The 22687-nt window shown below is 48.1% G+C and overlaps 9 protein-coding genes and 1 non-coding gene across 10 annotated transcripts; 7 read left to right on the top strand and 3 right to left on the bottom strand.

The window, feature by feature from the left end:
• Positions 1–148: 148 nt before the first annotated feature.
• ASPGLDRAFT_60058 (uncharacterized protein) lies at positions 149–2035 on the bottom strand (the record flags this gene model as incomplete). Its single annotated transcript, XM_022548416.1, has 9 exons — positions 149–343; positions 399–574; positions 631–1148; positions 1199–1300; positions 1364–1398; positions 1457–1553; positions 1603–1711; positions 1782–1974; positions 2027–2035. 9 exons carry the CDS (start codon positions 2033–2035, stop codon positions 203–205), a joined length of 1380 nt encoding a protein of 459 aa, XP_022398268.1. The 3' UTR covers positions 149–202.
• A 70-nt stretch (positions 2036–2105) lies between these two features.
• Positions 2106–4848, top strand: ASPGLDRAFT_68473 (uncharacterized protein; the record flags this gene model as incomplete). Its single annotated transcript, XM_022549264.1, has 4 exons — positions 2106–2242; positions 2932–3297; positions 3357–4498; positions 4598–4848. The coding sequence occupies 4 exons, from the start codon at positions 2106–2108 to the stop codon at positions 4846–4848; spliced, it is 1896 nt and encodes a 631-aa protein (XP_022398269.1).
• A 666-nt stretch (positions 4849–5514) lies between these two features.
• Positions 5515–7476, top strand: gmdA (putative general amidase GmdA; the record flags this gene model as incomplete). The annotated part of the gene is made up of 5 exons (XM_022542353.1): positions 5515–5796; positions 5855–6688; positions 6739–6786; positions 6845–7256; positions 7305–7476. 5 exons carry the CDS (start codon positions 5515–5517, stop codon positions 7427–7429), a joined length of 1701 nt encoding a protein of 566 aa, XP_022398270.1. The 3' UTR covers positions 7430–7476.
• Positions 7477–9067: 1591 nt separating this feature from the next.
• ASPGLDRAFT_37885 (carboxylic acid transport protein) lies at positions 9068–10857 on the top strand (the record flags this gene model as incomplete). Its single annotated transcript, XM_022544874.1, has 5 exons — positions 9068–9633; positions 9682–9812; positions 9901–10076; positions 10127–10475; positions 10529–10857. The coding sequence occupies 5 exons, from the start codon at positions 9068–9070 to the stop codon at positions 10855–10857; spliced, it is 1551 nt and encodes a 516-aa protein (XP_022398271.1).
• Positions 10858–11011: 154 nt separating this feature from the next.
• Positions 11012–12325, bottom strand: ASPGLDRAFT_84199 (uncharacterized protein; the record flags this gene model as incomplete). Its single annotated transcript, XM_022550257.1, has 4 exons — positions 11012–11622; positions 11682–11948; positions 12010–12187; positions 12261–12325. 4 exons carry the CDS (start codon positions 12320–12322, stop codon positions 11305–11307), a joined length of 825 nt encoding a protein of 274 aa, XP_022398272.1. The 3' UTR covers positions 11012–11304.
• On the top strand, positions 11118–11231 carry ASPGLDRAFT_t126. The gene has a single exon. It is a non-coding gene; the product is annotated as a tRNA-Leu (tRNA).
• A 540-nt stretch (positions 12326–12865) lies between the features above and the next one.
• On the top strand, positions 12866–13574 carry ASPGLDRAFT_50096 (uncharacterized protein). Its single transcript, XM_022547242.1, has 2 exons — positions 12866–13341; positions 13410–13574. The coding sequence occupies exon 1, from the start codon at positions 13034–13036 to the stop codon at positions 13328–13330; it is 297 nt and encodes a 98-aa protein (XP_022398273.1). The 5' UTR covers positions 12866–13033; the 3' UTR covers positions 13331–13341; positions 13410–13574.
• Positions 13575–14712: 1138 nt separating this feature from the next.
• Positions 14713–16059, top strand: ASPGLDRAFT_37888 (arabinan endo-1,5-alpha-L-arabinosidase; the record flags this gene model as incomplete). The annotated part of the gene is made up of 2 exons (XM_022544875.1): positions 14713–15772; positions 15827–16059. The coding sequence occupies 2 exons, from the start codon at positions 14713–14715 to the stop codon at positions 16057–16059; spliced, it is 1293 nt and encodes a 430-aa protein (XP_022398274.1).
• Positions 16060–17432: 1373 nt separating this feature from the next.
• ASPGLDRAFT_60064 (sterol desaturase family protein) lies at positions 17433–18479 on the top strand (the record flags this gene model as incomplete). Its single annotated transcript, XM_022548418.1, has 1 exon — positions 17433–18479. One exon carries the CDS (start codon positions 17433–17435, stop codon positions 18477–18479), a length of 1047 nt encoding a protein of 348 aa, XP_022398275.1.
• A 429-nt stretch (positions 18480–18908) lies between these two features.
• Positions 18909–19920, bottom strand: ASPGLDRAFT_60065 (uncharacterized protein; the record flags this gene model as incomplete). The annotated part of the gene is made up of 6 exons (XM_022548419.1): positions 18909–18997; positions 19053–19123; positions 19186–19263; positions 19334–19422; positions 19466–19643; positions 19739–19920. 6 exons carry the CDS (start codon positions 19918–19920, stop codon positions 18909–18911), a joined length of 687 nt encoding a protein of 228 aa, XP_022398276.1.
• Positions 19921–22687: the final 2767 nt, after the last annotated feature.

Below are 22687 nucleotides of genomic sequence, written 5' to 3' on the forward strand. Positions count from 1 at the left end.
GCCGGGAAAAAATAAATGGATGTTCGGCTGAGGGACATGGGAGAGAGTCCCGAGAGAGGTCGCCACGGGCAGTGGCCTCGGGAATTATCCGAAGTCCATATCGTGACCGCCCAACAGACGAAATATAATTTACCAGCAATTTTATTGTCGCTATATTACGTACGGAGTACAATACCGGAGTATGTTCAATCCATAACTGTATCTATGGGTCGAGAATTTTCCCCGGATTCATGATCCAGCGTGGATCCAATGCAGCCTTGATGGTTCTCATAACTTGCAGCGATTCCTTGCCAACTTCTTCCTCCAAAAACGTCTTTTTTCCAAGGCCGACCCCATGCTCGCCCTGTAGATTCTGTCAGCTCTGCAGTCTTATCAGATATATGTATTCGGAGGCTTACAGTGCAAGTGCCGTCCATCTCAAGTGCCCGGTAGACCATAGCGTGCACGCACTCGGTTACCATTTCATGCTCTTTTTCTCCATCGAAGAGGACGGTTTCATGAAAATTACCGTCACCGATATGACCGAGCATACTTCCAAATAGACCCAATCTATTGAGGTCATCCTTTGATACCTCTGAAAGACAAGTCAGCGACCTTCGACCTCCCAAAAGACAGCAAAACCCGACTCACCGACAAGGTCTGGAACTTTAGACAAGGGGACTGCAACATCCGTGGACCATACTTCATTGCCTGATTTTCTCAGACACATCATACTCCAGAGGGCTTCTTTGCGTGCAGACCACAAAGCACCCTGTTTTGCCTTATCCTGTTCGATTTCAAAATCACCACCGCGATTCTGATAAACTATCTGCCGGACTCCTTCAATATTGTCGTTAACGCCGGCCTTCGTGCCACTGAATTTGAAAAAGAGAGTCGGGAGTGGTTTCCACTGTCTGCCTGTGCCACCCATCTGGTTGATGACATCCATCTGCACATCATCGAGGAGCTCAACAGCCCCGACTGGGATACCCTGATGAATGACTTGCGTGGCAGCCTTGGCAGCATCTCTCATAGTTGGAAATGTGGTCACGGCAACACCTGTTTCTTCCGGGATATGCGCGAGCTTCAAAGTGGCTTCTGTCACGAACCCTAATGTCCCCTCTGAACCTGTAATGAGACCGTTCAGGTTGTATCCTGCAGATGACTTTCTGTGAATGGGTCAATTTTATACCACCCTCAATCTATGCGAGTTTCTTACCGCGGGCGCTTCCGAGTCTTGAGAATACGTCCATCTGCCAACACCACTGTCAGATTGACCACCCAATCTTTCATAGTCCCGTAGCGAACAGCATTCGTCCCACTAAGTTGTCAGTTTCCACTCGCGGTTCCTATAAAAAAGAAAGAAAGAAAAAGGCCGTCGTACCTGCAGTTTGTTGCGATCATCCCTCCAATTTTTGCCTGTCCTGGTAATCAGTTTAGGTCTATCGTTGTAACATCATTTATCGGGGATACACACCGGCGGGCCTGGGTCGACCGGAAAGAAAAGACCACTGTCTTTGATCTTGTCATTCATGTCCATCCACGACACTGACGGCTGCACAACAATATCCATGCTGGCAAACTGTCAGTACGAACATTAAAGAAAAGATAATCAGACCTTACTCCTCCGGGTGAAACTCCACTATGTTATTCATATTCATGAAGTCAACACTTACGCCGCCAAAAGATGCGGAAAAATGTCCCTCGACGCTTGATCCTCCCGAGTACGGAACTTTAAAAAGCAATCAGATCAGTCACCCGTTGAGCAAGATCTAACGTTATTTCCGCCTTGGATCACTTACTCATAGGAACCTTGTACTTATAGCATATTTCCGCAATAGTGGCTACGTCTGTCGTTGAATTTGGAAATGCCACGGCCGTAGGGAGCCGATCAATATTGATAGAAGACCACTCAGAGTATCCATGGGATCTCAGATCTTCATCGTCCGTGCTAATGCCATCGTCTCCAAGAAGCTGACGGATTTCACTAATTGCCTAGCACAGCGTCAGCGATTGGTACGTCTCATTTCTCGCTTGTTCCACGTACCTTTTCCATATCAGCCCGAGTCGCATAGCTTGGTTTAACACCTTCTCCATTCACAGCTGGAGTCTGATAATTGTACAAAATGCCAGATGTAAGCCCAAAACCAACCGCTACTAGAGCGGTTAGCCAAGGGACCTTCTTTCGCGGAGTAGATGTCCCGTTGACTGGATTGGTCGATAAAGAACGGCACCGAGCAGTACGAGATCTAGCCAGATCAAGGTAAACACCAGGTTTAACACGCTGAATTTGCCCAGGATATCGTATCAACGATCTGCACATGGACCTCAGCATGATGAATAAGTATCCTTCTAAGCAATGCGGCTCAGTAGTGCAAGGCGAGATTGCTTTACCATCCGTAAATTCCTGGACATCTAGATTTGAAATACATTTATCTCAGTTTATTGCTGCTCGTATGACACGAATCCGGGTCTTTCCCACTTCGGATGTGATTCTATAGCGACGGGTAAGTCCCGATTCCTGCTCGGTGACTTTGTTTCCCACGAGTTTACCCTTAGAAATTTCTCAAATCCCGATTTACCGGGTCAATTTGTCAGTATATTTTGCTGGGTGCTTCCACTGTCCTTTATCTCGGTAATCATCCGTTCCAATGAGAGCGCGCAGTGAACGTTCCAAAATATTGTCAATTCCCGCTCGTTGGGAGTTCGGCACGGACACACCGAAACGTTTACAGTCTCGTGGGTATTGCCCGAGCGCTATATTGTAGACTTCCAGGGCCTCATCGCTAGGACGCCACCTTTTTGGAATATATATTGAGACCTTTCAGGACTAATTCCCGTACATCAAAGATCTATTCTAGCTTGATTCGCTCGCGCAATCAGAGTGCCAATAACAATGTGAGTTCGGCCGCTTTTCTTGAATGTCTCTCTGTTAATCGATTCACGCCTCAGGTACACTGCGTCATATGCCTTCTTCGAGGCGCTATGGGAGCTCGGAGTTGAAAATTGCTTCGTCAATCTGGGCTCCGACCATCCCAGTATCATGGAGGCTATGGCGAAGGGTTTGAAAGAAAAGCCGAACGACTTCCCCAAGATCTTCACCTGTCCCAATGAGATGGTCGCCTTATCCATGGCGGATGGATATGCCCGGGTTACGAATCAACCACAATGTGTCATCATTCATGTTGACGTGGGAACGTCCGGCCTGGGAGCTGCGATTCACAACGCTGCCACAGGCAGAGCCCCGGTTTTGATCTTTGCGGGTCTTTCTCCGTTTACTCTGGATGGTGAAATGAGGGGTTCTCGCACGGAGTATATGTAAGCTGTCTCTCTCATCAGAATGTGTCGAGATATGTAAGTAGCTGACCTATTTCCAGTCACTGGCTGCAAGATGTGCCTGATCAGAAGCAGATTGTGGCACAGTATTGCAAATACACAGGTGAGATTCGCACCGGTAAGAACGTGAAGCAAATGGTTGGTCGCGCACTACAATTTGCCACGAGCGATCCCAAAGGGCCGGTCTATCTAATGGGAGCTCGGGAGGTGATGGAGGAGATTATACAACCTTACCCTCTCCTACCAGAGCACTGGAAGCCCTGCAGTGTGGCCGCTATTCCGGAGCCTGAAGTCCAGCTCCTTGCAAATGAGCTAGTACAGGCTAAGCAACCGCTTCTTATCACGGGTTATAGCGGCCGAAACCACGAATGCGTCGGAGCGCTAGTCGATCTAGCAGATACGGTGAAGGGTCTACGCGTCTTGGACACAGGTGGTTGCGATATGTGCTTCCCAGCGGATCATCCTGGTTGGCTTGGAATGAGATATGGGTCGGACCCCTCGATTGAGACTGCTGATGTGATTCTTATTCTCGACTGCGACGTACCTTGGATCCCTACCCAGTGCCAGCCTCAAAGCACTGCTCGAGTTTTCCATATTGATGTTGATCCATTGAAAAGGCTGATGCCTCTGGCGTATGTCCCAGCCTTGCGGCGATATACAGCTGATGCATACACAGCAATCCGTCAGATCTGTTCCTATATTTCATCATCGTCGGAATTGACGGTCACCTTGAATTCTCAGGAATTCGCAAGTCGGTGGACCTCGCTCCAAGAGCAGCATCAGAATCGAATTCAAAACATTGATACACAATGCGCGCTCCGCCCAGGAAATACCTTCAATGCATCCTATCTATGCAAAAAGATTCGCGAGCTCGTCCCCGGAGATACAATTTTTGCCGCTGAGGCAGTCACCAATTCGGTGCTCGCTGCAGATCAGATACGGGCTATCCTTCCGGGCCAGTGGATTAATTGTGGTGGAGGAGGTTTGGGATGGAGCGGTGGTGGTGCTCTCGGTATCAAACTAGCCGCAGATGCAATCAACGCAGCTCGCGGCATAGATCAGAAGCCGATGATCGTTCAGATTGTGGGAGACGGTACATTCCTTTTCAGCGTTCCGTCAAGCGTATACTGGATTTCTCATCGTTATCAAATTCCAATTCTCACAGTCGTGCTCAATAACAAAGGTAAGGACGACCTTAGCAGCCCCTTCCCCTCCCCTCTGTAAAACAGACCTGCATGGAGGCACTGGCTTAGTGGACCCCAGCTAATCCCTTTTGCTTTAGGTTGGAACGCTCCACGAAGATCAATGCTCCTTGTGCATCCAGACGGTCTCGGATCGAAGGTGAATAACCGTGACCTTAATATCTCTTTCGATCCTAGTCCAGACTATTCGGGCATTGCGAGAGCTGCAAGTGATGGAAATATCCATGCGGCCCGGGTTAGCGATGTAGGACAACTGGAGTCGGTGCTCAAAGAAGCGATTGATGTCGTCCGGAATGGAACCTCGGCCGTTGTGGACGCATTTGTTCCATGAAACTGGATATTCTAACTGCATTATTGTTTTTTTTTTTTTTTTTTTTTTTTTTTTTTTTTTTTTTTTTTCTGCCCTACTCTTCTACTTCGCGAAGATAATAATCCTTGGCCAATTTTTCAATTTTATGCAAAGACTATAATCGAAACTGTCAACGAAACCAAGTAATGCTAGGTCCTAAACCAAAAGCAGAATTGCCCTGTTCAAAGTATGCATTCTAGCAAAAATATAACGAAATAGGTGGTTGTATACGTTCGTTCGAGTGCCACAACAAATTTGCAAGGAAAGAGAATGACAGCAGATAAAATACTAACAAGAGAGAGATTTTGGGGAGATTTCAATCTTGTGTCTCTTCGCCTTCTCAGGTTTTACATTGTTATCTCCTTTTGCAAAGAACTTGTCCTCTCACAAAATGGTCGTGAGAAAGAGATAAAAAAGAAAAAGAAGATAAGAGAACAAGGCTTGCCGTCATTGCCTCACGAATACGAAGAGCACAACTGAATGGATAGACCTGGTTGCCAAGCGTCCAACCGAGTGTTTCGGGTATTACCCAGTACATAGTTCGGATAACTCCCGTAGCCCCACATTCCACATTTTTTAGCAGTAGTATTTCAGAAGCAGCAGGGCCTGTGTATCTTCAAGCCGCCGAGCATCCAGCGCCTGCACGAGATGGCCTCTGTAACGGTGTCCTGGCAGGAAGTTGCCGAAGCCAAACGCCTGGCTATCCTCGATGCGATCCCCGAGAAGTGGCGAATCCGAGAATGCATCCCCCCAGCTACCGAGTTGCCCGATGTCACAGGTAACTACATTCAGGGCTTCCTTAGTCCCCGCGAGATAGAAATCACGGAGGCCGATGCTGTTACGATAACGAAGCAGACCTCCTCTGGAAATTGGAGCGCGGTAGAGGCGACAGAAGCGTTTTGTCACAGGGCGGCGATTGCTCATCAACTTGTATGTAAATTAGACTTCGTGATTTGATAACAATGTTTTAACTATTTTGTACTCGCAGGTTAACTGCTTGCATGAGGTGTTTTTCGAAGATGCCATACAAGTGGCGAAGGAGCTTGATGCGTATTTCGGCGCGACGGGAAAGCCCATGGGTCCCCTGCATGGCCTTCCCGTAAGTCTCAAAGACCAATTTCATGTGAAGGGCGTTGAGACTACCATGGGCTACGTGGGCTGGGTCGGAACTTTCGAAGGCAAAAGGGACGACCCTCGCGCTAAAATGGCTGAAAGCGAGCTCGTACGTGAACTCCGCCGCGCTGGGGCAATAGTTTTCTGCAAAACAAGCGTACCACTTACTCTGATGGCGGGAGAAACCGCCAATAATATCATCGGGTATACGTGGAATCCCAAAAACCGACACCTTTCCTGTGGGGGAAGCTCCGGCGGAGAGGGAGCACTGATTGCGCTTCGAGGGTCGCCTGCCGGATTCGGAACCGACATTGGAGGAAGTATACGGGTTCCAGCTGCTTTCAATGGTATTTTCGGTCTCCGTCCATCCGCGGGACGAATGCCATATGAGGGAGCTGCGAATTCCATAGACGGCCAAAACACGATCCTGTCCGTGGTCGGGCCCATGGGGACGAGTGCCGGGTCGCTGAAGCTGCTTTTCAAGGCTATTCTTTCCCAAGAGCCTTGGCTCCATGATCCCCTTGCGCTGGCGATGCCGTGGAGGGATGATGTTGAGATGCAGACACAAAGTCTGATCGAGGCATCAGCTAAAGATCCTTCACTCCTAACCTTTGCCATTATGCGTCACGATAGCGTCGTGCAGCCTCATCCACCTGTGAGACAGGCACTCATGCTTATGGAGCAGACTTTGAAGAATCGTGGTCATCAGGTAGGTACGATCGGGTAGCAGCTCTACTTCAAAGCTAATCGATGTACCAGGTCATAGAGTGGTGTCCGCAAAATTGCCAGGTTGGCCACGAAATTGCAGTACGTCTCTACCTACTTTAATCTAGAATATCTCGAGCGCAATTCTTACAAGTAATAGGATAAAGCCTACAGCCTCGACGGCGGCGAGGATCTGACTGATCAAATTGCTTTGTCGGGTGAAGGAAAGATCCCCCAGTGCTTCATACAAACAGGAAAGCACTGGAAGGCCAGGGAGATAGCTGCATTGAATGTACAGAAACGCCTCTACCAGAAAATGTACATGGATTACTGGAATAGCACTGACCAGCTGACCGGGACTGGGCGCCCCGTCGATGCTATCATTTGTCCAGTGGCACCCCATGCTGCTGTGATTCCTGGGAGATATCGCCACGTCGGATACACTAGCTTCGTGAACGTCTTGGACTACACAAGTGCAGTTATTCCTGTTACAAATGCCGACAAGGTGGTGCATAGGATTGGTAATCCAATAGAGTATCTCAGTGATATAGATGAGCAAGTCCAGTCGGAGTGTAAGTTCCCTTGTTAAAACTGTGTAGAGCACTAACTGATATTGACAGATGATGCTGAAATGTATCACGGTGCCCCAGTGGGAATTCAACTCATTGGAAGACGGTTAGAGGAGGAAAAGATTCTCACAATGGCTGACTTCATTAGCAGAGAGCTCGAAAATGCATTGAAATAGAGACAACAGAAATTTTCCAGAATGGACCATGTTTATTTGCCCGTTCCAGCATACACATAAATCTTCAATATCTACATCGTCACAGATGAGTAACCCGCTTCGACGTACTCGCACTGCCATGACCTTTTTGCCAGTGTCAGTCGAGACGGCGCCGTATGATGAGAACACCATAATGGAGGACCCGGATCGTTTGACTATCAATAATGCTACCACTATGGGATCAATAGACAAGTTAGAGCGGCAATACGGATTTACTAGTACTCGGTTTTAATGAAGTACTACCTTCGTCTAAAGCTGTCGTCCCGCACATAGTCGTCGACTCCCAAATGCATTTCAATTTCCACTGACATTGGACTCGTAGGAATCGGTGCTATGACGAAATACGACCGGAATAAATGTCTCGCTGCATACAAGTATACAGGTCAGGTGACTGTGCCCCTCTTTTAGCTCGATCCAAGACAACAGCAACAACAACCACTTCATCCATTCATCCAGCATGAAAATGTCGCATTTGCTAAATAAATTAAAATTCTTTTGGTACGGGGTTTGATTCGCGTGGCCATCCTTTGTGCCGCCTCGTATTCCACATCAAACCCCGACCTCTCCTGGCCGCTTCTCTTCCAAGTCAAGCCTTACCTGTCCTACAGCCAACAGCGCGTTCTTTGTCAAGCCTTGACAAGAAAGCCTCCGACCAGTCTTAGGAAGCCAAGCCCTACGCGACAAGCCAGCCAGCTGTTAGGTTGACGGGGTTGCCGTGTGTGGAGGAGAGAGATACATATTCCGGGGAAATGCAAGAAATGCGGGTCTGAGCACCTCCGCGATCCCAAACTATGTGTCATGAGAACCTTAGCTGACTTTTTTCTGGAGAAAACAGATGCCAGACCCCGTGGGGTAAAACACATAAAATGTTTTCTATTGGAAGGGTGCTATGTTCGCTTAGAGGGGTTTTCCGTGAATTGGTCACCTGGCGGTCAGTTGACACGGAGCTGTATGCCAGAAGCGTCCACGGACGGAGGGAGGCTAGCCAAACGTCATGAATGGTTGGTGCCATGATTGGACAGGCTGAGGCTGATATTTTGCCGAGTCAGCTTATGGGGACGCGCTAGGGTGACCTCGGTTTATGCCGTCCAGATCACGCCCACCCACGATGGTAACTGCGGAGAAATATCCTAACCGCAGACTTGGGTGGTATATTTACGTGAGATATCAGCACTGTGTTCCATCAAATTTTGCGGTGGTTTAGCTATTGCCTCGGTCCTCTCTGAATGTTTTCTATCCTTGATCCAAGGTCGCGGCGCCAAAGAAACCAGCCACAGTAAGGCGTCCGGATGTCATCCAGGCCTAAAGAAGATGCCCTTGGCGCTTGCGGCTCGTGCTGTCAACATGTACATCTCGCTGTCGCGAGACGCTTGGCGAAGTCTTGGTTCTACAGGGAATCGTACACTTCGCGGGGAAAACCGGTGATGGACAAAGAGCCATGAAGTGTATCGAATATCACATCGCTGGTAAGCGGGGTCTGGTACTACCCGCAATTGAAAGGAAGGGAGAGTTGGTACGCCTATAAAGCTGGGTCGATGTCGATGGTCAGAAGCGAGTTCTATTATCATCTGCGACACCCGGCATCTCACAACCAACAAGATGAGCGATCCCAGCACCGGTAACGAGCTAGCTGAACCTATTCCTGATGGGATTTGGGCAACGGCGAAACAATCCTGGGGCGACTTGTTCAAGTGGAAGCAGCGCGTCGTCGTGACCAACGAATATGGTGAGACTCATGCGGAATGGCAGGATCCCGAGCCGATTGTCAACCCAATTAGTCTGTTTATGCAGCTGGGCGCTCGTGACTGGCTGTTCTTCCTTGTCGGACTCATAGCATGGACGGCGGATGCGTTCGACTTCCATGCTCTGTCCATCCAGACTACAAAGTTGGCCAAATACTACGACCGTACCAATACCGATATCACGACTGCAATTACGCTCACCTTGCTATTGCGAAGCATTGGAGCGGCGGGTTTTGGCTTAGCTGGTGACCAGTTTGGCCGGAAATGGCCCATGGTGGTAAACATGATTGTATTGGGCGTGCTTCAAATTGCCACTATCTACAGTCACACCTTCCAGCAGTTCCTTGCCGTGCGCAGTCTGTTTGGTCTGTTCATGGGTGGTGTGTATGGAAATGCCATTGCCATGGCCTTGGAACATTGTCCGTACGTACACTCCTGTTCAGAAAATATTTTCCTACGCTGACTGAATAGGGTCAACGCCCGTGGTCTTATGTCGGGAATTTTGCAGCAAGGCTACTCGCTTGGATATGTGTTTGCGGCATGTGCCAACTTGGGCGTGGGTGGTGCTACTGATTCTTGGAAGACAGTCTTTTGGATTGCAGGTTAGTCCTCCATTCAAAAAAAAAAAAAAAAAAAAAAAAAAAAAAAAAAAGGGAGAATTGCATCATCTCTAACAGCCTTGTCATCTAGCTGGTATCTCCATCGGAGTGGGTATCGTCCGTATTTTCTTCCCCGAGTCCCAACAGTTCCTCGAAGCCAAAAAGTCTGGGAGAAAGTCCGACCCCAAAGCTTTTTGGAAAGAGGTCAAGGATATGCTACGAAAGCAGTGGAAGATGTGTGTTTACTGCATCTTTCTAATGACATGGGTAGGTTATAATCCCCAACAAGAAGAAGAATAAAGGCTAATGCTCCTCAGTTCAACTACTACTCCCACACCTCTCAAGACTCGTATACAACCTTTATGCTCGAGCAGAAAGAATTGGATAACGGACCCGCGTCTCGCGCATCTATCCTCATGAAGACCGGTGCTTGCGTCGGTGGAACCATCATCGGCTACCTGTCGCAATTCTTCGGTCGTCGTCGAGCGATTATCATCTCAACGTTGATCTCTGGTGTTCTCATCCCAGCGTGGATCCTGCCACACGGCGAGAGAGCTCTGAGTGCAACGGGATTCTTCATCCAGTTCTTCATCCAGGGTGCATGGGGTGTCATTCCGATTCATTTGAACGAGCTTTCGCCGCCCGCATTCCGCTCAACATTCCCTGGTATGTGCCTCTAAATTTCATTTTATACACAGAAAGCATCTAACCATACCCAGGTCTTTCATACCAAATCGGAAACATGATCTCCTCTCCCTCCGCACAAATCGTCAACGCCATTGCTGAGGCAACTAGCGTTAAAGCGCCGTCCGGAGCACTGGCCCCAGCCTACGGTCCTACAATGGGCATCGCGACCGCAATTATTGCGGTGGGAATCGCGGTGACTGCTGCATTTGGTCCTGAGCAGCGCGGTCGGCGCTTCGAGTCGGCTGTAACAGGTGTAGATGACTCTGCGCCGCGCAAGGAAATTGATTTGGAAGGGGGAATTGAGCACAATGAGACGGAGAAGGAGACGGAGGAAAGGGTTGAGCGAGCTGAGAAGGTCTGATAGGGTACGAGTTATGAGTTATGAGGTCATGAGTGTATTGTGAATAGTGATTTACACAATAGCCAAGCTTGCTTTATTACGAGAGCGCCTCTGATCCTTCCAATTTGCAAAAATACTCCGTAAAGGGAAATAAAAAGGCATCCCGGCCTCGCATGGGTGACCTACAGACCACGCGCTGGATTGCGGGGTAAATGGTCTGTGCAACAAGCATGAATTGTCAGGATTGTGTAACCAACAATAACACAATAATATTCATCAAGGGCAAGATGGCCGAGCGGTCCAAGGCGTCAGGTTAAGGTTACCTTAACACACAACTTCCTGTGAAGTTTCCTGATCTCCGACAGGGGGCGTGGGTTCGAATCCCACTCTTGTCATTTCTTTTTGCTTTTTGTTTCTCTTTTTTTTCTAGGGGTTTATTTCTATTCGATCGGGTAATGAGCTACGAGGCTACTTTCGCTGGTACACACTCAACATATCCGTGCCCTGCCCGGCTTCATGTGTGCGTTCGGGCTGCACATATAGAATCCGGTTGAAAGATCCCTCACCTTCTTTTCTGGTGCCTGTTGCGTTGTCAATGTCAATTCCATCACCCCCCTTAGCGAGCAAGTTCCAATGAACGCCATTCAACCCCCATGGCGGACCAGGGAGTGTGCGATCCTTGTACATAGGGAACTCGAGACAGGTGAGGAGACCGTCCTTTTCGAGAAGCGATGCCATCCGGACTGCCCAGTTTTTGCGCATTGTGGGGTGCAGAGCGCAGAGGAACTATGACCGTATAAGTCAGGTTACTCTCTCATCTGTATTAGGGAGAGAAGGGGACATACGGTATAATCATAAATCAGATCAAACTTCCCACCAGCTTCAATCTCCCATTCCGGTGCAAAGAAATTGCCCTCTAGGAACTTCACATTCCCCCGGGACTGGTTCTCCTTGTTGCCATGGTTAGGTCCGAAATTAACAGCCCCGGGACTCTGCAGTTCCTTCGACGCAAATGCTTCCGCCGCCGCAACGCCCGTCGCGGAGATATCAAGGCCGTACGCATCGAATCCATGCAAAGCTAGCATGACCACATCATAGCCGCGTCCGCATCCCTGCCCATGCATCAGAATACTTCATCCACACTTTCAAAGAGTAGAAACAGGTGATAAATACCGGAACAAGAACCCTCTTCCGCCGCCCATCAGCAGCAAATGGATGAAACATCTCACCCGGTTTCTGATACTTCTCAATTATATCGACAAGGGCCGGGGAGGTCTGTCCTCTATCCCAGAGGTCGGACTTTCCCACATCCCATATTTTGGACCAGCTTATGCCGTGGGTTTCCGGTGCTCTGTGAATATATATATATATCAGCTGCGGAGTCCGGGGGCAGGGGTGATGATGGGGGGGGGAGGTGTACGCACCGTCCCTCAAACTGGCTCACTATCCAGCTTTTCTCTGGAGGATGGGCTGCTGGGTTTGTCATTTTAGATCTGGTCTGGGGATGAGTCCAGAGCTTCGGTGCCGGATGTCGGATGTCATGGCGCGGGGTATCACGTGATACACGGTGCTGTTTTGAGACGGTAAAAGGAAATCAATTGATATGTTATGGACAAGAATGATGATAATCTAACTGAAAATAGGATTCTGGCCTCAAATCGCCATTTCCGTGACCTTTGTCGTGCAAAACGAGATGATAAACATGGCATATGCAGACCCGGACAACCAGCCAATCACAGTGAATTTTCAGCACATACCACGAGCAGGCAGCACGTTTTCTCGCTATTCATTGGCCGCCCTACAGCCCTACGTCGTTATCTATCGCGATCTACGAAATATTCAGCAGTCCTAATTGGCCCCGGCACATCGAGCCGTGCCAGAAGCGCTCACAGATGTGACACAACCAGCAGTTAATGTGACCGGGTTGCAGGGAGGTCCACTTGGTTGCTATCGGGGATATTATCACGTCGAATCCGAGATGAATGTTAAGCGCGCAGGTGTCGCAAAGACGGACTAGCAGGGATCCCATCCCGGGTGTACTCAAAGCAAGTCAAGCTTTGTGATGGACTGACAGGCCATCACACAAGGCACCAGAATTACCCTGCACTCGATGATCGTGGTTAAATAGAAGACTACACCATGCCCACCCTCCCATTCCTCGGCATCAGCACATCCCAACGGTCTCGGGCTTACCAAAATGGGCCTCGTAAAAGTCCTCCTCAAAGCAATCCTCATCCCTCTCGCCCTATTTGCCCTCATCATCGGCATCGCTATCTACATGTTCATCCGTCATCGAAACCGCAAGAAGGAAGACAAAGCGCTTGAGAGTTCCCAATACGGGTTCCAACCACCTCCGATCACACAATGGGGGACTGGGCCGCAGCCGTCGTCGCCGTTTGCTCCGGTTCAGAAGCCGGAGGCTGTTGTTTATCCGGTGCAGTATCCGACGCAGTATCCGACGCAGTATTCGGTTGATGCGGGGAGGCAGGTTTGATGATATAAGAGGTAAGGTTGATGAGACTTTTGTTGTTTTGTGATGGGTAAAGTGTGCTAATTTTTCTTCATGATGCCAGAATTCGCGTTTCTTGATTTAATTTTCGCTCGTTTGGAGTTGGAGTGTGCCTCGTTATTTTAGCCTCTTGGTCTTTTTTATTTTTATTTTTGCCAATTTTCACCCTATATCAAGATACAAAAGAGTCGATGACAGTAATTGAGATACAATTAAAAAAAAAACAGCCTCTGTGTACTCTGTACAGAGTAGAAAAAAGCCGTGCGATATTAATAGACACACCCAAATATACCGACCAATAAAATGTCGCACAGAAATAAGGTTGTGGGTCAAGCAAAATGGCAGGACGCCTTGTGCCTCGCTGCCTGAGGCAGGTACACCTGTTCGTCTCACAAGGCAGTCTTTTGTTTCAGCAGTGATTGATCGGTGCGGATCCTGAAAATCCTGAGCCGCAATCAGGGCCAACTTTATATCTAATTATATTCATACTCATGGCTGTACAGCCTGGAATGGAAGTGACAGTCGGCTATGCTGGATCTCGCTATGCAGGTACACAATGGTTGAGATTTCAATAATAATTCAGATTTGTTTGCGACGAGTTACTGTACGCTCTACTTGGATAATATTCATTTTGGTTCTCGACAAATCTCACATCATAACTGTAGTAGAGTTTTTTATCTCCGCCAATGCTGACCGCATTGACATCTCGTATCCCTAGCAGCACCCCTTCTTGTACAACTCAGATACCAAGAATAATAAGCGATAAATCCTAGTTCGCTTCCCAATACGAATGTAACCCAAGTGCAATATTGCAATATTTAGCGAAAAAACCGTATTCGGAATACTGTTATTGGATCCTATGCCCTGGACCCTGCCTGGGGCGGTGTGGTAAGCCTTATCGACAACAGCAAACCGACATCGACAACGCACTCAATACGATTCCTTTCTTTTATCCCTGTGGGGAACTTGACCATGAGAGCCTCAAGGAACATGCGACGGTTGGGTACTGGTCCCATTATGGCGGATTGGGCTTATACGGGTGCTGCTAGTGGTGGACGTTGTTAGCGTGGGCTGTGCTTGGCCCCCAAAGGCTGCGATGCGATGGGCCATAACCCTGAGTGTCAGCAGAAGCAAAAAACGACACCTGCATGAACAGGGTCAGCCTCAGCAGTCTGTATAGCAGTCGGCCTTGGTAGGTTCATTGCAGAAGCTGTCTTGTCGAAATGGATATAAGTATGGCTCGAGTCCTGCAAGGAGAATGTTCTCTTCAGCAGACAAACACAACAACAATACTATAACATCAGAACTATTCTACATCCTATATCCTCTATTACCTTTTTATTTCTTCAGCTTGGAACTCAGTCTAAATGCTTTCCCTCTCCGCCTATCTCCTGCCTCTGGCAATCCTCTGCCAGTGGGTCATGGCCCTCCCTCCCGCCGTGCAGATTTCCCCCAACCTCAAAGTCGCGAACCCGGCATCAGTATTCGACCACACTGATGCATACCCCATGCCCAACGCCGGCAACATCTCAGCCCACGATCCCAACATCCTCGAACACGACAACACCTTCTACATGTTCAAGGGCGGCGTGCACATCCCCTACTACAAGGCCACCGACCTGAGCGGTCCCTGGGAGAAAGTCGGAACTGTCCTCTCCAAGGACAGCATCATTCCCGACCGCCAGAATGCAACTCGTCCCTGGGCTCCTACGACTGTTGAGTACAAGGGCAAGTTCTACTGCTTCTACTCGCTCAGTCAGGCTGGCAGCCAGAAGAGTGCTATTGGTGTTGCTTCGACTGAGGACATTGCTAAGGGCTCCTGGACGGACCATGGCAGTCTGATCGTGACTGGCAATGACAATCAGGGTTCGCCTTACAATCTGACCAACGCGATTGACCCGTCCTTCGTTGTTGACCAGAAGACCAAGACCCCGTACTTGAACTACGGCAGCTACTGGCACAACCTCTGGCAGGTCGAGTTGGAGGATGACCTGCTGTCTGTGAAGCACGACACGAACACTACTATTGAGGTTACCCAGAAGAAGGGCAAGGACAACAAGAAGAACCAGGTCAAGGGGATCGAGAACCTCAAGGCCACGCAGCTCACCTTCATGCCGAACCGCAAGGACAGACCCGAGGAAGGATCCTGGATGAGCTTCCACGACGGCTACTACTACATGTGGTTTAGCCAGGGCAAGTGCTGCGACTTTGAGAAAGGATTCCCCAAGAAGGGCGACGAGTACCACATCCGCGTCGGCCGCTCCAAGAACGTCAGCGGACCCTTCAAGGACAAGAAGGACAACGACCTCCGCAACGGCGGCGGTACCACTGTCTACGCTTCCAACCACGGTCTTACCTACGCTCCTGGTGGTCTGGGTGTTCTCCCTGGTAACGACCAGCGCCGCGATGTTCTCTACTATCACTTCTGTAAGTTGACCCATTTGCAAAGAATATCAATACAAACGCTAACATTCTCTCCAGTGGACACCAGAGTTGGCTTCGAGCACGCCCAAGCTCAGCTGGGCTGGAACTACCTCGAGTACGACAACGGATGGCCCGTTGCTAGCAAGGACGGCAACAACGATAAGAAGAGCGGCAACAAGCAAGCTACAGCTACCGCTACCACTGCTACTACTGCTACGGCTAAGGATAAGGCTACACAGACAAACGGCTCTCCCAAGGAGACAGCCTCGCCTAAAAAAAACTCTCAGTGATCCTTTCGGTGTTGGTGTTGATGTTTTGGATTTGATTTTTGTTGCATAGCATAGCATTGCATAACGTTGGTTAGCTTGGTTTGGGTTGGTTTTGTATTTTAGCATTGCATAGCTTTTTGGATTCCCCGAGGCGTTAAGGATGGATTTTGATGCAATTCAATTTATTCTACATACTCGGTGTTCTTCTGTATTATGAATGATAGTTACCTCAGTCCGATGTATAGTGATTTGGCCGATAAGCAGACCATTCGGCGATGAGTTGGCAATACAGCCTCACAACACATTCGGCGAACGCTTTACTTTCTACTCTTGAGCCTCGGTAGCTTTCTTTCCTGCGTCTCTTTCATGTTTAATAATCACTCAGATACGAATATGCCGGCGATTCACATACGGCCCGTAGTCTGTCGTGCGTGATCTGTACCCGTAGCCTATGTACATTGTATAACTTCCTGTAATATAACAGACAGATAATTCTTTATCAAGATGGAAAATAATAGATCATAGAATACAATTGTCTCGAACACGCGTTAACCCTAGGACTCCGTGATCCGTGATCCATACGCCGGACATCGAAACCACATGTGATCCCAACAAATCAACCCGGCTGCCTACAGCCATATGACACAAAAGCCCATGACTCAAGTAAAGCCGTCAACCTGTTCATGCAGCAATAAATCATGATTGGTCTCATAGTCATAGTACCGTATCCCTCACGTGACTCACGCGACAGTCATGTGATCACAGTTTATTTTGAGCCTCGCAAGCCTTTCCCATTCGGGCAACCATGATATGATCCCGCGGATCGGCCCCGAAAGAGTTGAAGTCATTCTTGAACCGGAGCGAACCTGACAGAAAAGGCGAATGAATAATGAGTTTGCAGCCAATTCCGATCCGATATAGTATGCAGTTCGCCAACGTCATATGTGCCTAACTGTGTTCGCTATGTGTTGGTGGCCAAGGCGTTTAGATTCAAAGTTTGGGTGACTGTTTTTTGGGTCTGCTTTTGAGTGGTCCATGGGTTTTTCTCGGTCCCCAACATTGTTGGGTCAGGGGGATGTTATTCGTGTTTGGGGAGAGGACGATCTGCATGGTGTCTGGGGAGGGAAGTGGTTGTGGGTTGGTTAAAGAGTCTGGAGGCGCGCAGAGATGCTTGATTTGGGTGTAGCCAGGCACTGTTTTATCTTTTTTTTTTTTTTATCTTTTCTTTTTCAGTTTTTTCTCTTCACATGCGTCTGGGAGGACCGAAACTAGGGCCGATATGGGGATATATTAAAGCCTGGACTTGACCTCACTTCGCTCCTCCACTCTACTTAAGACGATAGCCTGTCTGCATTGCACTACAACTCGAAGACACATTCAAAGTATACTCCACCATGGAGGCAAAACGCAACCCCAAGGACTCGATGAAATCGACCTGGCGCCGCACTGATCGTGGCGACTGGACCATATTCCACTGGTTCTACGAAGTACTGGGCATCCACCCAACAGCCCTCGACAAGGAAGTGCCCGTCCACTCCAAGCAAGACAAAGTGCCTCACGTCCGCGACTGGAAGCTCCACCGCTGGGTCCTCGTCCATTCGTTCATCCCGCTCGCCATTCACCATGCATACGTCAAGCTCACAGGGAACAATCTGGGCCCGATCGCCGCATTTATCTTCTACATGCTCGCGTTCAAGCTAACCGCCATCCACGAGATGCAAGTGCTCCGCCGCCTCGGGCATATTCACGGTTTCCTTGACGGAGATAAGCATGAGCGTGATGGTGTACCGGACGTCGGCGTGGCAAAGGTCGTGCATTCGCTCGTCTCGACAGCTACCTTCCGTCCCATGATGTCCGTCTTCCTCAGCTACCGCACCAGCCTGACCCCAGACACCATCAGCTGGTTCTGGCTCCCTCTCGAGATCGGTCTCTACGGCATCATCCTCGACTTCTGGTTCTACTGGTACCACCGGTTGATGCATGACGTGAACGGCCTCTGGCAGTACCACCGCACGCACCACCTCACCAAGCACCCCAACCCACTTCTCACCCTCTACGCGGACCACGAACAGGAGTTCTTCGACATCGCGGGTATCCCGCTGATGACATACTTCACTCTCAAGGCCGTGGGCCTGCCCATGGGTTTCTACGAGTGGTGGTTCTGCCATATGTACGTCATGTTTGCCGAGCTCGCTGGGCACAGTGGTCTTCGTTTGCATGCGATCCCGCCATCGACGCTCTCGTGGTTCCTTAAGCTTTTCGACGCAGAATTGGTCATTGAAGACCATGATATCCACCACCGAAAGGGATGGAGGAAGAGCCACAACTATGGGAAGCAAACGAGGCTTTGGGACCGTATTTTTGGGACCTGTGCTGATCGGGTTGAGTGCAATGATGAGAATATCGATTATGAGAATATGGTTGATATGCCGTTGATTTGATTTGATTTTTGGAATTATACCTTTTCTTTTCTTAGTTTTTTGTTTCTGACCTTGCCTGGTGGATTCTAATGAGGCACGAGAATATGAATCATGATGCGAGTGGGCTACTCCATACCCGGAAGTTCTTACAAGTCTTGCTTCTGGATAAGCTACAGGTGCCCGGATTATTTGTACATACCATATTTGAAAATGTGATACCAAGTTTTTTGATTTTGAGTATTAGATCTTGTCGAACCTTTATCATCCTACTCCTACCCCTTACTAGGTCTTAAGTTTGCCTTAGTTCTACAGTAGTAATGAAACCAAAGTATTGTAACAGAAGACTTGTATTTCCTCTCAAACCACCCAGACCGAAAGAGAAAAACACGCACGCAGACACAAGCATGCCACGTACCAAACCACTCAATCACTCAATCAATCAACCCAAACTCAATAACAAAAAACACCCTTTTCGTCCAACCTCAACATCCCCACCTTCCTGTCCCGGTCCACAGCCCATTCCTGGATGCCGCCGGACCCTGCAGGTTCGGTATGTTTCACTAGCCGATCCGCGAGTTATTGAACGCAGTCCACAGTTCGTCGGTCTTTTGGCACTGGTATCCTTGGGATGGCCGAAGCACATGTAAGATAGGTCGGTGAAGTACCTTGGTTTGTGTTAGTGGGAATGCGATCAGATAAGTTAAGGATAAGAGGGGAGGGTACTCACAGTTTGTCATTCGCGACATCAAACCGTAGGCAATTCGGATCCTGCTCGTACAAGAGAATGTTCATCCGTCCCAGTTTCCTATCACCTTGGTTAGCCATACACCACACCACCCACCAAGCGTGTCTCTTCCCGGGACGGAGCAACATACTCAAGAATATACCCAAGCTGCACTCCAATACTCTCAACCTGCCCATAAGACAACCTCCCCCGAATAACATCCAATTCCCCCCCGGAACCCTATCCGTAACCAACACACACACACACACACACACACACACACCTGTCCCTCAAGAGACGGGAACTCCGGCCCCGCACCGACAGTGACATGCGTGATATACCGTGGTCCATGGCCGAGCAGGCTAAGGTACCAGATACCTTTGACTTCGTCAAGGAAGTCTTCATCGATTATCTCTCTGTGGCTTGAGGGGTTGGAGATGTCGAAGGGTGAAGGGTTTAGGCTGGTATCTGTTAGTGAAGTTTTTTTTTTTTTTTTTTTTTTTTTTTTTTTTTTTTTTTTTTGAAACATACATGGGGAAAAGGGAGGTGGGCTTACTCGTAGCGAATCTTTATCATAACCGGATTCGAAGTTTCCATGTCGTATGCTAGAGTTAGGACGTGGCATTGGGCGAGCTGGGGGTTGATGACTTCGTTTAGCTGCTCTTCGACGACGTAGCGTTTGTCTCCGGTGGCGATAATTTTGTCGGTGAAGTTCATGTGGTAGTCGAGGGTGTACATTTTATATTTGTTTTTGGGTAAGCGAAGTATGCGAGTATGTATTCAAAATGGATATGTGATAGATAGATGCTTGGGGGTAGATGGAGAAGAAAGAGAGGAGAATGTCTGCGAGGATTGTTATAGACTCCCTGACAGGCTCTATTGAGGGCAGCCTGTTTTTCTGTATGTTGCCTTTCGCCTATCACTATCCATGACGTTTCTTTATCTTTCTTTTTGGTGCGAAGATGCCTACGGGACCGTAAAACAAATCAATGACTGACTACAGCAACATTCATTTGAACATTACAATAGGCGGCTAAATCAGCTTGACAACCCGAATACTCTTTGCTCAAGTTTAAAGACATGCCAAGAGGTGCTAGACTATATATAGTTGGGCTCAGAAAACTACATATTTGTAATGTTACTTGTACGGTATGGGACAGTCAATGGATTTATAACTATGCGTTTAAATTAACTAACTAGTACCGCCTAGACAGCCTAGCACCCCTCTCTACCTACGCTCGCTCTCTCCTCCATCTCCTAACAGGATCAAATGTCGACGACATTAATAGAAACACAAAATGACGCCGAGGCTTGAACCATCAAGAATTCAACTTATCTGCGATATGTTAAGCTGCGGTGAAAAGATATCTTATATTGCTAGTATTGCTAAGTGTAGCCGACAGGCAGTCTATTATATTCACTCTAACCTCAAGCACTTTGATAGTGCCAGAGCTCCACCAATTCATGCTGGACGACGACGTCTCATCACACCCTCCATGCTGGAAGCGCTTTGTGATCGCCTTTTGGAGAAACCTACATTATATATCGATGAAATGGCAGTCTTCTTATGGGATGAATTCGACATACATGTGAGTGCTTGCTGTCTTAGGAAGACTCTCGCATCAATCGGTTGGTCGAAAAAGACATTCCGTCAAAAGGCAAAAGAGCGAAATCAGGACTTGCGAGATGAATATATTCATTACATTTCTGAGTTTCATTCATATCAGCTGGTGTTTGTGGATGAGTCTGGATGCGATAAACGGGCGAGGTTCAGAAGAGCTGGGTGGTCACCATTTGGTGTGGCACCAGTCCAGGTATCCAAATTCCATCGTGATAAACGCTACCAGATCTTGCCAGCGTATACCCAAGATGGAATAATGCTCTCTCGCATCTTTCAGGGTTCAACTGATGCTTACATGTTTGAGGATTTTGTTGAACAGCTTCTTCGACACTGTGGAAGATGGCCCGAACCAAAGTCTGTTCTTGTCATGGACAACGCGTCTTTTCATCACTCTGACCGAATAGAGGATATGTGCTTCAGAGCAGGGGTTAAACTGGTGTATCTACCACCATACTCACCTGACTTGAATCCAATTGAAGAATTCTTCGCTGAGCTGAAGGCCTTTATTAAGCGAAACTGGGAAGCTTATGAGGAGAATCCTGCTCAAGGCTTTGATAGCTTTCTAGAAGGGTGCGTTGATACTGTTGGTGATAGAGAACAAAGCGCCAGAGGCCATTTCCGACATGCAGGTCTTGCAATTGAGGATATATGAATTAATATCTATTTATCATTTACTACTTAAGAGAGGGTTTATTGGAACAAGTCGCCCTGCGACCACTCACTTCCCTGAGTAGGGAACCTTTAGATCCAATCCAAATATATATACGTTTATTGGATAGTAAGTACAGTATATGACTAGGAAGCATAATGTCATCTTGGGGCCTGGGCAAGTAGGATATATATGCGTCCACGACCGTGATGGGACCCACATGGTATATGATTTGGAGTACCATAGACGACATAATTGATATCAAAATTACCCATCTTCATCATTGGATTGCATGGCCAATTTTGCATTCGGGTCTCAGGGCCTCAAGATCTATTAGATGTGAGCTGATTTATGAGTCACGCATAATATAATATAACCGGATCATACTTCAAATTTACCACTGAAGCACGCTCGTTGTGTTCTTTTAATGTTTATTACCCGCTATAGACACACAGAAAATCGTAGTTGGTGCTTCAAATGACTGAACTAAGGACTCATGTAAACAGGAAATGCATGTAAAGAGTGAAATCATATGTGCAATGTAAATTAACTAGACAGCAGGCTCCCAATTGCCTGACCATTCACGGATATCATCAACAAAGCGACGGGCCACGCCAACTATGACCCCGTGTTTTATGAAGAAGTCTGGGTCTTCATCCTTCGCTATCTGCTTGAGATCGAGGCCATTTGTAATTGCAACGTCACGAGCCTTTTCAATGTTGTCCTTTAACATCTGAGAGTCCACTCATGATTGGTGCCAGGTACTATACTCTCTTACTGCCACATCCAGAGGAAGATCTGGAATCATCGATAATTCGGACTAACGAGGTCTGTATGGAGAGGACTAGCTGGACAAGAGAGGTATACTGTAAAACCCCGTTATAAGCAACTATTTCGGCAGGTCGCGGAAATTGCTTATAACGGAGTATTGCTTATATCGGATTATACGAGCTTGTTGCCATAAATATATATATAGACGTCATCTAATTACAAAAGAAGTCTCGTATATCACTCTGCTGCTGTCTGCTAACCTTCTTTCTCAAAAGGGTCCTCTCATGGAAGAGAAGTTGCTGGATTAAGGCCTTATTTCCATCCACCTGCTGCTCCTCGAAAAGCCGGAGTTTATATAGACTCTCCAAAGCATCTGTTATAGATATCTGTGGAAGAGACTCATAGTTTTCTTCCTCTTCCTCCTCTTCTTCTGGCATGCTTGCAGATGAAAACTGGCTTAGAAT

This window comes from Aspergillus glaucus, assembly GCF_001890805.1.
Source record: "Aspergillus glaucus CBS 516.65 unplaced genomic scaffold ASPGLscaffold_18, whole genome shotgun sequence".
NCBI lineage: Eukaryota > Fungi > Ascomycota > Eurotiomycetes > Eurotiales > Aspergillaceae > Aspergillus > Aspergillus glaucus.